General features: G+C 44.0%; 2 protein-coding genes across 3 annotated transcripts in view; both read right to left on the reverse strand.

The window, feature by feature from the left end:
- Positions 1-460: 460 nt before the first annotated feature.
- SLC25A5 (solute carrier family 25 member 5) lies at positions 461-3,155 on the reverse strand. Its single transcript, XM_024566770.4, has 4 exons — positions 2,959-3,155; positions 1,488-1,974; positions 1,120-1,260; positions 461-883 (listed from the first exon to the last, which is right to left on the reverse strand). The coding sequence occupies exons 1-4, from the start codon at positions 3,067-3,069 to the stop codon at positions 726-728; spliced, it is 897 nt and encodes a 298-aa protein (XP_024422538.2). The 5' UTR covers positions 3,070-3,155; the 3' UTR covers positions 461-725.
- The window catches only part of SLC25A43 (solute carrier family 25 member 43), a 43,898-nt gene continuing 29,360 nt past the window's right edge, over positions 3,136-17,673 (reverse strand). Inside the window, exons 4-5 of one of the 2 annotated variants that reach the window (XM_053917237.1) lie at positions 14,895-15,029; positions 3,136-3,486 (exon numbers count right to left, since the gene is read on the reverse strand). In XM_053917237.1, coding sequence (XP_053773212.1) covers positions 3,136-3,486; positions 14,895-15,029 — 486 coding nt within the window. Of the gene's footprint in view, positions 3,487-13,153; positions 13,989-14,894; positions 15,030-17,673 lie in introns of those variants that run through there. The other variant, XM_053917238.2, reaches the window with a different exon arrangement.

Below are 17,673 nucleotides of genomic sequence, written 5' to 3' on the forward strand. Positions count from 1 at the left end.
GGGGGAGGAAGAGATGGAAACATCAATGTGTTGTTGTCTCTCACTTGGCCCCCACTGTGGACCTGGCCCACAACCCAGGCATGTGCCGACGGGGAATCAAACCAGTGACCCTTTGGTTCTCAGGCTGGTGCTCAATCCACTGAGCCACTCCAGCCAGCGCTATTATTTTTTAAGTTTTACTTACTGATTTCAGAGGGAGAAAAACCGCCATCCCACCCATCCATGCACATACCACCTGCTTCCTGTATGAGCCCTGACCAGAGATCAAACTCACAACCTTGGCGCATGGGACAGTGCTCCAACGAACTGAACTCCCCAGCCGGAGCAAGACTGGTTTTAAAATAAAGCTCTTCGTCTCAGGAGATACTGTTGTATTTATTAAACATGAAGCATTTACTCAAAGATAGCACACTACTAAATTAAATATATTTTTATAGGCAAATAAACCACAAACAACAAGTTGTATTTGATATTTTTTATTTCTTCAAATTTGTTGTTTATCAGGAGTGACTGAAATAAAAAATATAATTGAGTCCCACCATCACCATGGAAATGGCTTTAAGAGAAACCTGGTCAGATGAATATTATTGCTTCCCATTTTCAACCAGTACATAGTTGCCATTGATAAATAGACAGCCAACAAGTCTGTCAAGAATGCTCAAGATATGTTACATAATACAACATGCCTGTTCACGGGGTGGGGGGGAGGAAGACTATGAAATAATTTATGTGAACTTCTTGATTTCATCATACAAGACAAGCACAAAAGCACCGCCCATGCCTCTGAGAACATTGGACCATGCACCCTTGAAAAAAGCTTTGCCTCCTTCATCACGAGCAATCTTCCTCCAGCAGTCGAGTGTGCCCGTGTACATGATATCAGCTGCAAAGAAGACAGACATGGAGTCGGTGACAAAATGCTGATGAAAACTCCTAGGACTTACTGGACTAAACCCGAGCCCCGCCTCTAAGAGCTACTGTCAGTTTTTAAAAATCCAACATCAGTACATTAGTATGGCCAATCCTGAAATATTAATGCTGCCACTAGAGAACAGTGAGCAATATGTAGATTATGCCATGCGCCACACCCATGCCGTCTTCTGCTTAAGGGAAACTTACTTCCTTTGCGCCCTGACTGCATCATCATGCGGCGGCGAACAGTGTCAAATGGGTAAGAAGTCAACCCAGCCACCGCTGTGACGGACTGTGCGATCATCCAGCTGATGAAGATGTGCGTATTCTTGGGATCTGGGAGCATTCCTGAGAATAGGAAAGAGACACTTTAACCAGAAAGCAGAGTTTTACTGGCTTGTTTCCCACATACCCCCAACCTCTGATCTGGTCACAAGGGTTGTACTCGATGACCTTAGCTGCCTTTAGCAATTACAAAAAAAAAAAAATCTCTGGCTCCTGGCGAACTAGGATGGCATAACGATCTTCTAAATTGTCTCATAAGAACACAGCTTCAAAGCACATAGCAAACTTACCCTTTGCAGTGTCATAGATACCGAAGTAGGCAGCTCGGTAGATGATGATACCCTGCACAGACACATTAAAGCCTTGGTACAGGCCCTTGATCCCATCAGATTTGTAGATCTTAACCAGGCAGTCACCGAGGCCTTTGAATTCCCTTTCAGCTCCAGCTTTGCCCACGTCGGCTGCTAGACGGGTACGGGCAAAATCAAGAGGATACACAAAACACAAAGAGGTGGCCCCAGCAGCACCACCTGATGCCAGATTTCCTGCAAAGTAGCGCCAAAACTGGGTTCTCTTGTCCACACCACCCAGGAAGATCTGCTTATATTTATCTTTGAAGGCAAAGTTGAGAGCCTGGGTGGGGAAGTATCTGATGACATTGGCCAGGTTACCACGCCAGAAGGACAGGACTCCCTGCTCCTTGGGGATACGAACCACGCAGTCTATAATGCCCTTGTATTGCTTATCTGCGGTGATTTGCTTGCTGGCATGCTGCACCTGACGGACAAGGAGGAGGCCAACAGGGACAGTTATAACCATGGAGAAGGGGAAAGGGAAGATAATATATTATCTCAATCAACTCGATTTAAGGTTAGTCCCTCCCTCCATCTAGTCTTCTGTATCACAAGCTAGGCCCTCCTAACCCGGAGACAGCTGGCACAGGTGGAAGAGGTGATCTGCATTATTAGAGGCTTTAAGCCTCCACCCTTTAGGGTGCGGAGAGGGCATGCTCAAGCGGACCGGTGACCTTTAGATCTGAGAGAAAGGTTCAGAGGCATTAAGGCGAGTTCCCCGTAGGGCGCGGTCACCTTGGTGACCAGGCCCTACGCCTCAGCTTCCCAGAGATGCTTCTCTCTCGCTCCGCCCTGACTCCTCTCCTAGAGGTGACCCGCGGGCCACCGCTCCCCTTCGCCCGTCCGAGTGCGCCCCCTAGAGACAGAGCGTGTGAACACGCGGCGCAGGCCGGCCGCGGGGACGCGCCGGCGGCGGCGCGGAGGCGGACGCAGCAGGCACACGCTATCCGGTGCAGGCTTCCGGCCCGGCCGGGTTGGAACGCGGCCGCTCTACCGGCCGCGTGGCTTCCCCAAGGCTGTGATATCCTTGCCGCGACCTTGGTGGCTCCGGTAAGGCCAGGTGTTCGCCGTCTTTCAGGCTTTGCCCTTGACCCTAAGTCCCAGGGAGTCTGCTAACCACTCCGGACTGCCCCGTCCAAGTTCGCGGCCTCTGGGGTGCCAAAGCCCCGGCCTTCATCACCTCCCTCCACTCCCGACCCCTTCTTAGATCTATAACTTCAGATCACAGAGCACCTCCCTCAGGTAGCCTTTTCGACCTCCTCTGCGGCCATCCTGGCCCCCACGCTGCCCCTTCCACAGACCTATCTAAAGAGTTCACCCCTCCAAACCTGGGGTCCCGCTTGCCGCGCGACCCCCTTCCTGTCCCCTCCCCCACTTCCTGGTCGGGCTCCCCGATCCCAGGATGTACCTGCAGCAGCAGCTTGACCCGCTCGATGGGCGCTACCGCTGTTTTGGAGATGGCCGCGGCCACTCCACCTGCCAGGAAGTCCTTGGCAAAGGACACAGCAGCATCTGTCATGTTGAAACGAAAGAAGGAGCGAGAGAACGCAGAACTAGAATCGTAACCAGCCGGGACTCCGGGGCTCTAGGGCGGAGCAAAGCAAATGGCCGGTATATATACGCGGAGCCGGCGCTCCGGAGGCCGGGGTTGGAGGCGGGTCTGGCGGGCGGTGCGCTGAGCCTGGGGACTGCTGAGTGGTTCCGCGCGGCTCCGCGGGGGAGGAGCCGCGGAGTCCGGGCCACCGCCGCCCTCCTCATCCCGTGGCTGGTCCCCGGGAGCTGACCTGATTGGAAGCAGGGGAGGCACCAGCGAATAACCAGGATTCGGATGCTTGACCCTGGGAGAGGCCTGGGAGCGGGGAGGGACGCTTAAGGTCACCATGTGCTTGTACAAAAACCTCTGGAGCAGGGCTGGAACAAGTGTGAGGCGCAGAATCTAAGGGGACAGCATTAAAAAAATGAAAGGAAAGAAAAATCCAGTAATCAAGATAAATGATATTTAATGCAACATCTTAAAATTTTCATACAGGCAAACTATGGCCCGCTGGCTGGTCACCTGTTTTAGTAAATAACTTTAATTGGAGCCCCCAGGCCTGGGATTCGGGTGAGGCAAATGAGGAAGGGTCATGCACGTGTGTGTGGGGGGTATCCTGTCTTTAAATTTTGATAATTTGTTCATGAATCTTTTTTCATGTTCATGAATCGAATTTCTGCATTACTTTTGAATTCATGAAATAGTGCATTAAAAATCGGTTACTTTGGTTACTAAGTTAACTTGGTGCCTCCTTAAATTTTGTAACAAGGTAACTGCCTCCTCCCTCTAGACCTGGCACTGCCCTGAAGTTCTGCCAGTGAAGCCAGAGGACTTTCAGGGAACAGCAAAGCTGGGATACTGTCAGTGTGCTCCAGACCCGGGTTTGCAAACGCAGTTTAACAAAGATGTTGCTGGGAATTGGCAGAGGAGAGTCCAGAGAACTCCCTTGGGGGTTGGGAAATTGCAGCCAGAAGCCAAATTCAGAGTTTTGTACAGGACCAATTAAGAGGCTGTGTGAACCAGGTTGGCCTATGGCTTTCTGGACTCCAGGTAAAGTGCTCTTGGATTGAGTAGATTCCTGAATTCCAGAAGAGTTTAGAGGAATCAATAGAATTAGATTGAGAGCTGTTGTGTCAATGGACAAGTGCTTACTGAACCCCTTAATCCGTGCACTAGGTAAGCATTTGCCACACATGTCCTTAAAAACCTACTTATTAGTTTGAATGCACTTTCAGGTTCATAACAGGGGCCAAGAGTTAATCACAAATCCTATCTCTAAGTGATCACAACGTCTATAAAAGTAAGAATAACTCTTGAAAACATCAATTGCAGCCAAACCGTAAATGCCCAGCATGCTGAAGACATAGGGGGCATATGCCCATCAAAGGACCTAATTCTAGGGTTCCTCCAAGATTTTCAGGTCCTTTAAGTATACTTTACAGTTGGTTAGCCCTCCCAAGAACTCCAGCAACCCGACGTGAAGAGCACATATCATGTGTTAAAGAAGAGCAAGTTTGAATCCAGCTTTGTTGATCTTGGGGGGTATCTTTGACCTGCACTCATGAGAGGCTGCTAGTTTTCTCATTAGCTGATTCTAGTTAGTGATGCATCTGGACCAAAAACAACCTTGCCCTACAGTTTCAGAGAATGATGGAGCATATTCTTTGAAAGTGATAGTCACTCTTCTACTAGGGCCAGAATTAACAGCTAAAGCAAAAATCTACAGAGTATTTTATTTAGACGGAGGTGGTTTTAAGAACACATTTCAAAATAAAATTCAAAACCTTTCTAGTTTGAACCCTTGACATTCTGGTTAATGCATTTTATTCAAATGTTAATTACTCTTTGAAATGCAGGGCTATCACTTATCTACCTCTTTTCTACCTCTCAAGGCCACATCTGCTACTCCCTTTGAGCATTAAGTCCCTATTGTATTCCATCCCAGAGACCTTTTACAGTTTCAAGCACTTCCACATTTATTGCTCTGTCAGATTTCTATCTCTCCACGAAAAAAGATGATCAAATAGTTACGTAGAATTTGTCCTTTCTCAGTCTTTGGGTACCTAAGTGTCCTTTTACTGAAGATAAAATACAAGATGAGTCATATAAAAGCAACTTCATGCCTGGCTTGGTATTCTTCCAAATCCACCATAAGCTGGAGCTCTCCTGGTTGCCTAGGCCAAGTATACTTCAAGGTGTCAGATGTCAAAAGTGTCAAGGTCATGGAAAACAAAAGCTGAGGAAGTGTCACAGATGAAAGGAGACTAAGGAGAAAGACAGTTTAAAGCAATGTGTGATCCTGGATTGGATCCTAAACAGAAAGTGGACACTGGTGGTACTATTGGTGACATTCAAATATCTGCGGATTAGTTAATAGTATTCTACCAGTACTATTCTTAGTTACAGTGGTTATGTAAGATGTTAACATTTGGAGAAGCTGTGTGAAGGATATATGGAAATTCTTTATACTGGGTTTTTGGGTAACATTTTTCTCTGTCTGAAGGTTAAAGAAAATTTAAAAGTAAAAAGAAAAAAAGGAAACCAGTAGCAAGACCCCACTAAAATAGAGATTAATATTAGTGATAATGATATGTGGCTGGTCAATTCATTAAAAATGGATTCTTCCAGTGAGGCATCGTGGGGGTTCTGTGTTAGTAACTACTGTGTTACTGGAAACTGCGTAGACTACAAGTGTAATTTAGAAAGAGGAACTAAATCTAAGGCAGTGCCTCGTAATTCTCAAGAAAAAACAAGGAAGAGGGTCAGAAATAATACTTAAGCCCCCCCATTAGTTATTTATGTACCAACACTCAGAATGTGGGTAATAAAGTGAATATAAAATGGAAAAACAAGCAGGAAAACAATTTTATAGGTATTGTACAAACTTGGTAGAATGGGACTTCTGACTGGCATCTGGAAAAGGAAGGGTAAACCTATTCAGGGAAATACCATATAAAAGGAGAGCAGAGCAGTAATATATCAAGAGGGTATAACCAGTAATTCATTGGCTGGAGGGTGAAAAGCATTCAGTGAAAATGAAAGGGAGAAATGAAAGTGATTGTAGTTGTGGGAGTATATAAGAGAATGCCTAGAAATATAAAAGTTCTGAATAGCACTTCATAAAACCATCGCATGGGGAGAAATGGTGATCAGAGCCATAAGGCATCCAATATCTGCTGGAAGTTTCATTATTCTGATGGCAACACGTTGGATAAATTCTTGATTCACTTGTTGGTTAAGTGTAGTTCTCAGAAGACTGAAGAAGCAGAGAGAGGTAAATTGCTAAACTGGGCTTAATCCTCACAATAAATAAGAAAGATCTGGTTAGCAAAGTAAACATTACAAAGAATCTTGGGGAAACTGACCATGCTGTTTGGATCTGTTAAACAAAAGAATGCTGGGCATGGTCAGGTAGGTTAACGTGTGTGTGTGGGAGAGAGAGAGAGAGAGAGAGAGAGAGAGAGAAACAGAAAGAGAGAGAGAAATGTCTAAAGGATCAGAGAAAAGATAGATACGATCTCCTAGCCAAAGGCCTAAAGAGAAAGACAGCTCAAGAGGTCAGTAGATTCCAGAGATAAAATTCAGACCTCTATACTTTGGAAAAAGTCCAATTGAGGCAGGAGATAGTCAGCAAGGAGGAAATTCCAGAGGTGTCTCAGGGCTAAGACAAAGGACATCAATATAGGACAGAGACCCTGTTCTAAGACCGGTTGTTCCCACTTTCTGGGAAAGCACTGAATCACGGTGAATCATGAATGCACCTGCGCAGAACATGCTACATGACCCCGGCTTCATTATAATAGCATTATAATGAATTAACATTGTGGGACCCCCTTCCCTGGTGGCCAATAAAGGAAAATCATAGGAGACCACATGTACAGTAGCTTTAAAGTAGTATAACCACTTGTACATGTGCAATAAAAACCCCCTAAAAGGGCTCGTGTGGCTCAGTGGTTGAGTGCTGGCCTGCAAATCAAAGGGCCCCTGCTTCAATTCCTAGTCTACAGTGCACGCCTGGGTTGTGGGCCAGGTCCCCAGTGTGGGGCACATGAAAGACAACCACACATTGATGTTTCTCTCCCTGTCTTTCTCCCTCCCTTCCCATCTCTAAAATAAATGAATAAATAAATAAAATCTCTTCTTAAAATCTCCATCAAAACTAGCCAGGATTATCTACCCTATAAGAATAGAATCCCTCCAGCCCCTGAGGTCAGTCTCTGCTCGGAGTTGGCCTGCTCCATGTTCTATGGAGTGTACTATCGCTTAATAACTGTCTCTCTTTCTGCTATAAACTCTCTGTGTGTTTGGTTCAATTCTTTGCCCGCGATCACCAAGAATGTGGTTACCTGTGCCCACCTGTGACACAATTAGAAATTAAAAAGGGAGAGAGATCTAATAAACTAAAGTGTCGTTACAGATTATTCTCTGATGAGCTTGGATTTTAAAAGTACATATGAGTATGTAGATGACAGAAGGAGGGCTAGGCTTTCAACAGCAAAGACCAAAAGGTATCCCAGACCTCTAGGAACTGAGTCAGAAAGGCTAAGGCCCGAATAAACCCAGGCTCACAAGACGCGAGGGACCACGTAAAATGCAGTGCATGTGGTGCAAGACATTTAAAGATGAGGGGCTAGAGCCTAACGTAGCATTGTGAAAACTGGGGGTCTTAGTTGACTGTGAAGTGGCCATGCCAAAAAATGCTAATGAGTACTGGGCTGGGACAAGAGGATGGAGGTGAACTGATCAGGGGGGCTTTCTCTGCTGGTCGGCGCATAGAGTTTTGTGCTTACTTTTGGATGCCACATTTAAGGGGACATTAACAAACTGGAACATTGAAAGAAGGCAGTCAGGAAGGGAAGTGCGTATAAGTCATGTCATATGAGAAATGGCTGACTGACTGAGAGATATTTAACTGGGAAAGAGCTTTGGGTGAAGAAGGGACATCCTATTTCAAAATTAAAGCAGGACTGTCAGGCAGAAGAGAATTAGACATTCTATATGGACTCAACACCAGTGGGTAGAAGTTTCACGGAAGTAGACGTCAGCTGAACAAGAAATAACTTTCTAAAATGTCAGCTAATTAAACGTGGAATGTGGGGAACTTCTTGTCGCTGGAAATGTTAGGAGCGTGGAACTGGTCACTTCTTAGGAACACTGCGGAGGAGATTGCTCTGTTGGCTGGAAAGAAAGTTCTACACCCTTCCAATTCTAAGATTCTATGGCGATCTGCTTTTATATTTATAAGACTGAATTGCATTTGAGCATCTGAGTTTGGGAATCTGGGACAAAATAAGAAGAGAGGTAACTTAGCCCAGTGGTCAACAGGGTAGGCTCTGTAGCCATGCAGCTCGAGTTCAAATATCGGCTCGGCCACTTGCTGTCAGGCCTGGGGTAAGTTACTTAATCTCTCTGAACTCCAGTATCTTCACATGTATAAACAAAGTCTGGTACATAGTAAACGTTCAATACATGTTAATTTCATTAATACTAAGAGAAATACTTAGGTTGACTAACTCTGAGTTTTAATGACCAAATCACTCCACCCTCGCTTAAGAAGGGTGGTCAGCCAGTTCTCCATCCCTGAGAAGGGATGGTAACCATATCAGAGCCCATACAAGCAGGATTTGAGTCTCTAAGAAGTACCCAAATTAGGCACTCTCCGTTTTCAGACCTGGCTTGCCTTCGCAATATGGAAGAATATAACATCACACTCGTGTTGGCAGTGTAATTACTGAGGAGAAAACAATGCTCATCGTTTCTGGGCCAATGTTGCTGTCTCTAGTCTCTCACTTTAGTTTCTGAAACAATCTGCTTACATCCAGTTTTTATCACATCACCTATAATAGTCAAGAAACCAGTGATTCCTCTTTGCTTACCGGGTCAAACCTGAATTCCTCAGCTTAGCATTTGAGGCCCTTTTCTCTCTCCTTCCCTAAGGATTTCATTTCTGGCCCTTCTGGGCACACTTTGAAATTCCAGCCCTGGGGTCACTGCCTACAGCAAAACAACAGCCCTGGCTGATGTGGCTCAATGGATTGAGTGTGGCCTGTGAAACAAAAGGTCGCTGGTTGGATTCACAATTCCCAGTCAGGGCACATGCCTGGGTTGTGGGCCAGGTCCCCAGTTGGGGGTGTGCAAGAGGCAGCTGGTCAACACATTGATGTTTCTCTCCCTCACTTTGTCCCTCCCTTCCCCTCTGTCTAAAAATAAATAAAATTAAAAAAAACAGTCTTTTTGAAGTATCACACAATAAAACTGTACATATTTGTTAAACAGATTTTAAAAAATATTTATTTTTAGACAGAGGGGAAGGGAGGGAGAAAGAGAGGGAGAGAAACATCAATGTGAGGTTGCCTCTGACACACCCCCTACTGGGGACCTGGACTGAAACTCAGGCATGTGCCCTGACTGGGAATTGAATCGATGACCCTTTGTTTTGCAGGTTGGCACTCAATCCACTGAGCCACACCAGCTAGGGCAAAACTGTACCCAATATTTAAAGTGTACAATTGCTAAGTTCTTTAACATATGTATACACCCATGAAACCATCACAATTAAGGTAGTGAACGTATCCATCACCAACCTAAATTTTCTTGTGCCCCATTGAAATCCCTCTTTTTCTCCCTAAACAATCACTGTTCTGCTTTCTGTCACCACAAGTTAATCTTTCCTAGAATTTCATATGAATGGAATCATAAAGTATGTACCCTTGGGGAGGTGTCTAGCTTCTTTCCATATATTTTGAGATTCATCCATCCTTTTTGTGAATCAATAGTCAATTCTTTTCTTTTTTTTAAATGAATTTATTTATTTTTAGAGAGGGGGAGGGAGAGAGAAAGAGAGGGAGAGAAACATCAATGTGTGGTTGCCTCTGGAGTGCACCCCCTACAGGGGACCTGGCCCACAACCCAGGCATGTGCCCTGGCCGGGAATCGACCCTGCGACCCTTTGGTTTGCAGGATGGCACTCAACCACTAGGCCACACCAGCCAGGGCCAAAAGAGACCTTTGAATTTCTTCTCCACCAAAACTCTGGCCCTCACCAGTCTTTCCCACATTAGCAAATGGCAACATTATCTACCTTGTTAGTCAAGTCAAAAGCCAAAACTCTAGGTGCCATTTTGATTCCTTCCTTTTATTTCCTACATTCAATTGTCCAGCAAATCCTGCTGAGTCCAACTCCAAAGTAGGTCTTGAACCCATTCACTCCTCTCCATGTTTATTGCTACTATTCTAGTCATCATGACTAGTCAGTAAGACAAGCCATCATGTCTTACTCGGACTTTGTAATAGTCTCTTCACTAGTCTTCCCACTCACAGCCTCGCTTCCCTCCAATCTATTATCCACACAGCAAGCAGAAGGAAATTTTAAAAATGAAAATCAGATTGTATCTTCTCAGCACAAAAACCTTCAATGAGTCCTGGCTGCTGTAGCTCAGGGGATTGAGTGGGGGCCTGCAAACTGAAGGGTCGCTGGTTCAATTCCCAATCAAAGCACATGCCTGGGTTGTGGGCCAGGACCCCAGTAGGGGGCATGTGAGAGGCAACCACACATTAATGTTTCTCTCCCTCTCTTTGTCCTCCCCTTCCCCTCTCTCTAAAAATAAATAAAATCTTTTAAAAAATTAACCACAACATATTTTTTAAAAACCTTCAATGATTCACCACTGCATTTAGAGTAAAATCTAACTTCTTACTGTGACCCAAACGGCCACATATGATCTGGCTCTCTATCCAACCTCCTCTTACACACTGACTCACGCGCCACGCTGGCTAGACTCATCTCTTTTCTGTTCACTAAGTCTTTCCCCACTACAGCACCACTTTGGCACCTTCTGCTTTCTCAGCCAGCAATGTTCTCCCTAACTCTTTGCATGGTTAGCTCATTCTCACCCTCCAGGTCTCATCTCAAATGTCACATCTCAGAGTGGCCTTCCCTGGCTCCCTGATTTAAAACATTTCCCTCACTTCCACATATTTCTCTAATAAAGAGCCCTGTGCATTTCCGTCATACCATTGCAATCTTGTTGATTTGTTTATGTCTTCATTGACTGCTGCTTTTACTAGAATGCAAGCTCTAGGAGGGCAAGGACCTTATCTGACTTATGTACCATTGGGTCCAGAGTACCCAGCAGCTGGATAAAGCCAGTCTTCTTACTCTCTCCCAAACATCTTTTGCTTGCTTCCATCTCTGTGACACTGCACATGACCTGCCTTCAACCTGCAATGCCCTCCAGCTTATTCTTAACCAACTAATATCCTGTCACTTCCTTCAAAACTTAGTTCAAGACTCATTACCTCCAAACCCTCCTGCCCATTACTGGCCCCTCTTACCTGATGGCCCTGTTAATCATTGATTCAGTAGGTATACACAGAACCCCTTGGCCATCTTGCAAACAGCTGTTACCACATTATCATGCCTTTGCTTGCATTTGTTTTGTAATCATAGTCATTTCACATATGTAGGTAAGTTTTGTTCCCGAAGACTGTAGGTTACTCCTGGATCAACACTGCATCACACTTTATATAATTCTCCTAAAGTACTTAGTCCAGTTTGGTGCACACTGCCAACCATAAAGTTGAACATTCCCTTTATAACACTGAGAAAATGGAAGTAGCTCTAAGTTCGTTTTAGAAACAGAGCTAGAGGTTTTTTGTTTTCTTTGTTTAGATAGAGGAAGGGAGGGAAGGGGTGGAGAGAGAGGAGAGACAGAGGGAGAGAAACGTTGATTTGTTGCTCCACTCATCTATGCATTCACTAGTTGCTGCTTGTATGTGTCCTGATGGGGCTCAAACCCACAACCTTGGCACATCAGGACCACACTCCAACCAACTGAGCTTTCTGACCAGGGCCAGAGCTAGAGTTTTAAAGAGTTCTTTTCAAATTAGAAAAATGAAGCATATGCTTTTCTCTCCGTAATTAAAAAAAAAATCAAAACAGCAGCTCAGAAAACATTCCTATCCATGGCAGTAGCAAGAGCTTAGCTATCTGTTTCATCATACCTGTGGAAGAATACACAGAAGATATTGATATGAGGCCCTGGCCCCATAGTTCAGTTGGTTAGAACATCTTCCCAATATGTCAAGGTTGCGGGTTCAATCTCCGGTCAGGGCATATACAAGAAGCAACCAGTAAATGCATAAATAAGTGGAACAGCAACTCGATGTTGTTTTTTTTTTCTCTCTCTCTTTTTTCCTCTCTCTAAAAATCAATAAATTAAAAAAATTTAAAGATACTGATATGAGGTAAGTAACCATTATGATTTTAGATTTAGTAAAACAAAATTTTTGCAGTTTTCAGAATTTAAAAAATTGTTCACCTGAAGGGAAATATAGTAACAAATGTGAACTATTCACTCTGGGTAAAGAGTCTACCATCCTCCAGACTCTAACGGATTGGGCTACAGATGAGAGTTTCATGTATGTATTAACTGCCATTCCTCATAAAACACAATCGGCCATGACAATTGGAAAAATGAGTTGTATTAGTATATTTCAATAGGACAAGATTCTAAGAATTTAAAGATTTTGGCCAATATATATTTAACCATAGTTTTGTAATTCTGATTAGTAAGAAATGACCAACACATCATTTTTATTTGGAAAATAAATTTAATAGGGAAAATATTTTCAACATACTGAAAGCTTGTGTGTGTATAAATTAGTATCATAATATTAGATATTGTTTAATGCATGGATAGACACTATTTGAAAGTACAGTTATATAAACTTGACACAAAATCCCCAAGGTGAGTTTAATTTAAAAAAAAATCCCCAAGGTGAACAATCCAAAATTTGACTTTTTAAAAATCTAATAGAGATGATTAGCCTAAACTGTTGTCAAGTTGGGTTTGTTTGTTTTTTGGGGTTTTTTTTTTTTTTTTGGTATGTGTGTAAAATGCTCTATTTGATCCTTTCAAGGCAACTGGGATGTCTTGTGAGAATAACGTAAGTTGACTAAGTAATTTATTCTCAAGGTAGGCTTGCAAAGCAAGTTAAAAGGGCAGAGAATTCAGGCCACTTAAACTGTACATGACTTCAACTGGAAGAGGGTCTTTCGGGGCATGAATAAGCAGTCATGATAAAAACTGCCTTCCCGAGACAACAGATTCTAAGCCTGGGATGCTTCAAATTTAAATAAAGGATGATCCTACGATGATAGTCATAACTTTCAAATGTTAAACACTTTCACTTAGCTTCTGATAAGGCATAGTTTACACTGTGATGTGTGCACTCAGAAGTCAGCAAAGATTATGAATTCCAGAATCATTATGGTAGGAAGTCTCAGGTCAAATTGAGCAAAACTAGGCCAATATGGGTTAGTGTAAAGCTGTGACCTTGTGACTGAGTGCATGACGTGGTCTCTGCTCAGCCACTTCAACTACATGGTGCTTTGAGGTGTCACGGCAATGCCCTTTCTTTGGTATTGTGTAAATAGCACATATCATTACTACTAGCTTTTGTTATAAAATCTGGTGGAACGCCATCAGGAGAAGGTCATGTTGGGAAACCTTCCCATGGTGCAGGTGTTCCCAGGAACATCCGTTTGGAGCTCAGAGGCTGTGTATGGCTGAATCTTCTCATGTCCAAGGGCAGCAGACCAGAGTACCCTCTTATCACTCCACACGTGTGCAATGAAGAGGCTACATTTATCTGTGATTGCACCGCGCCTTCAGTCAGTGCACTTCTAGTTCCATTCAGTTTTAAAGAGTCGGTTTTCTAGAGTTTAGTTTTCCAGTTTTGAAGAACTTCTTTAATTCTCGTAATTCCTGGGGCTTCAAACTCTGATCCACCCCTGGGGTCAGTTTATAGCTCAAAGGTGACACAATGTAACCATTTTGGTAAAGACAGATTCTCTTGCAGAACTCAAAGGTACCAAACATAACTCCAAAATATGGAACTATCTGTTTAAAAATAAAATAAAAATCATGTTAAAGTCTTAAAGTGTCAATATGTCTGCCATCAACTTGAGTCAGGGTAAACTGAGTTAAAGGCTGTGGATAATACAATGTGGTAATTCTTTTTGGAATCAGGGAAGATAGCAGGTGTGGGGTGAGGAATGGCAGAGCAGTTGAATGTCTCTGGGGAAGCTCAGGTCTGGATTAATACACACATAGACAATATGATACTTCCTATCAACATATGCCTGTCTTGATTGGAACCATTTATGTGTCAACTAATGTAAGGTTAATCCAGAGTTCTTTTTTAAAAAAAGATTTTATTTATTTATTTTTAGAGAGAAGGGAAGGGAGGGAGAAAGAGAGGGAGAGAAACATTGATTGGTTGCTTCTCGTATGTGCCCCAACCAGGACCAAATCCAAAACCCAGGCATGTGCCCTGAGCAGGGATTGAACCACTGACCTTCTGCTTTGCAGGACGATGCCCAACTAACTGAGCCACACCAGTCAGGGCAATCCAGGGTTCTTAACCTTTCTTTTTTTTTTTTTTGGTCATGGAGTTTCTTGGGAATGTGATGAAATCTATGGATCCTTTCCCCAGAGAGGGGCACACATGCACACACATCCACGTTTTGCATACAATTTTAGGATGGGGGTTAAGTTCCCCTTGGGAGTCCATGAACTCCCATGGTAGGAACCTCTGCATTAAATGATCAGCTCCTCTGGGATGGGGTATCAGATGCCCCAACATTGCACAAGGTCTTCTCTCTTTAGGGTCGACAGCCAGGCTGTACTCATGGGCCTCTGGTTATCATCAATACTAGAGGGGGGCATTTCCATCCAAACTATAGGGGAAGTGGCAAAGGAACGGGAAGAGGTAGAGAAACAGTAGAGACTGACCACTCTTCTCACCTTCAGTAAGTTGGCTGCCAATCCATTCCAGAGCCCCAGTACCCCTTGGGCCTTCACTATCTGCCGGAAGCAGTCCGTGGCTCCTGAGAAATGGACGTCTACGCCTCCACAGTGGGGAAGGTAGGGGCTCTGAGCCTGAAAATAGAAGGTGGGATGAGGTGATTTAATGGCCAGGAAATAAATGTTCCAGTCAAAGTAGGCAGGCTCTCAAGTCTGGACTCTGGATGCCATGCTCCTGGCCAAGATGATGGCAAAGAATGGCTTTTCTTGTTCCATGGGCCTAAAATGAATATTAACATGCAGTAAAGTCATGACATTGCTCACAAATGTGTGGCTTATTTTGCCTGGAAGGAAGCAGCCATTTGGGACAGCCTCAACCTCACACTTAACATTCTTTCTCAGTCTATGTCCTCTGGACATGATCAACACACACTCCCAAGTCCTTAACCTTGTTTAAGTGCCCCCATCTCCTTGTCTTAACTGATTCCCCCTCTCGTTTAGACTTCTGCTATGGCACAGTCTATCTGGTAAGAGTTATCTGGGTACCATATCGGGGCTGGCGGCCAGCCAGCTTAGGGGAGCAGGTACTGGGCCTTCCTCCCTGTTCTAGCTCTTCAGGGCCTAGCACCCTCCATTGCATGTATCAGACACTCAGGAAATGTCAAACCATTTTCCTTCAATATCAGTGTCACTAGTAGCTTTTCTCAAATACAACTGTTTGCTTGTGACCAGGCTCAAATAAGCTACATGAATGGTCATGAAGTAAAAAAAAAAAAAAAAAAAAAAAAGAAAGAAAAAAAGAAAGAAAGGCCAATATTTACCATGTGTTAGGTGCCAGCCATTACACTGAGTCATTTACTTGTTCTGGCTCATTAATTTTCACAAAACCCTCACGAAATGGGTAATATTATCTTATTAGCCAGATTTTATAGATGACAAAATGGAGTTGGTGAAAGGATAAATCCCAAAATTACAGAACATAAGAGACAAAGCATCCATATGAATTTGGGTATGTCTGATGCAGAACGAAGCTCTATACCACTGAGCTACACTGTCTCCTGATGCCCAGCACTGAGAATGCTGTCTTAGCCCTTGATACGCTTGTTACCAGCACATCAACGTTGAATGTGGCTGCCACAGCATGTGCACTGAATGAATTCTGTTTTTTTAAATCCTCACCCAAGAATATGTTCATTGATTTTAGAGAGAGGGGAAGGGAGGGAGAGAGAAGAGAAACCTCGATATGAGAGAGAAACATTAGTTACCTCCCATACATGCCCTGACTGGGTACTGTTCTTGTATGCAGACAGTTTTTCTATGCATCCAGACAGAGGACCAAACCCGCAACCTAGGCATGTGCCCTGACCAGGAATCAAACCCACGACCTTTCAGTGTATGGGACTATGCTCCAACCGACTGAGCAACACCAGTCAGGAATTCTTTTTTTAAAAAAAAGAAATTTTATTTATTTATTTTTAGAAAGATGGGAAGGGAGGGAGAGAAACATTGGTGTGTGAGAGATACATCAACTGGTTGCCTCTCACACACCCCCAACCAGGGACCTGGCCTGCAACCCAGGCATGTGTACTGACTGGGAATCGAACCGGTGACCCTTTGGTTCGCAGGCTGGTGCTCAATCCACTGAGCCACACCAGCCAGGGCTGAATGAGTTCTTTATGCTATGACTGGAGCACATGATGTGGTATGAATCTTTACCTCTACAAGTGTCATACTAAACTGATATTCAGAACACAAAGGAAAACATGTATTGCTGGTTGCCTCCTGCTAGGGACTGAATGTTTGTGTGCCCCCACAATTCATACGTTGAAGGCCTGATCCCCAGTGTGATGGTATGTGGAGATGGGGCCTTTGGGAAGTGATCAGGTCATGAAGGTGGGGCCCTCATGAATGGGATTAGTGCCCTTATAATGATAATATTTAGACAGATGATCTCTCTCACTCCACCATGTGAGGACACAGCAAGAAGGTGGCTGTCTGCAAACCAGGAAGTGGGTTCTCACCAGACACTGCATGTACTGCCACCTTGACCTTGGACTTCCCAGCCTACAGAACTGTGAGTAGTGTTGTTTAAGCCTCCCAGCCTATAGTATTTTGTTGTACCAGCTTGAACTAAAACACATCCAAAGGAAGAAGGAATGGTAAGGCTATATTCCAGTGCTTCTCAACCTTAGCTGCATATTGGCTTAACTAGGGAAGCTTTTCAAAACCATCAATGATTGGAATCCACCCCTAGAGACTGTGATTTAACTGACCTAGGGTGAGGCCTGGACATAAGCATTTTTGGCAAGCTCCTCAAGTGGTTCTGATGAGCAGCTAGGGTTGTGTAGGCCCCTAAAGCACAAAGCCACTCAGGGTCCAGCCCTGAGTCTACTACCTTGCTGCTGACACTGAGAGTGATTGGGAAAAGTATGTGGGCCCTAAAGCCAGACTGCTTGGACCGAGTCCATGCTTTGCCGCTCACTAGCTCTGTGACCTTGAGCAAATGCCTTGACCTTCAGAGCTTCAATTTCTTCATCTGTAAAATGGGGTGATAATAATACTTACCTTGTAGGATTATTGTCAAGATTAAATGAAATACATATAAAATGCTTAGAATAGCATTTGACATATAGCAAACACTATATAAATAACTACCATTATTACTATCATTATTATTATCTAAACTTGGAGAAGAGATAAGGATGCTAAGGACTAAACCAACCCACTAGACTGGAATGCTACACTGCCGTTTGCCCAAACAGTATCTTACTAGTAAAGA

Source organism: Desmodus rotundus, chromosome X (assembly GCF_022682495.2).
Source record: "Desmodus rotundus isolate HL8 chromosome X, HLdesRot8A.1, whole genome shotgun sequence".
Classification (NCBI taxonomy): Eukaryota; Metazoa; Chordata; class Mammalia; order Chiroptera; family Phyllostomidae; genus Desmodus; species Desmodus rotundus.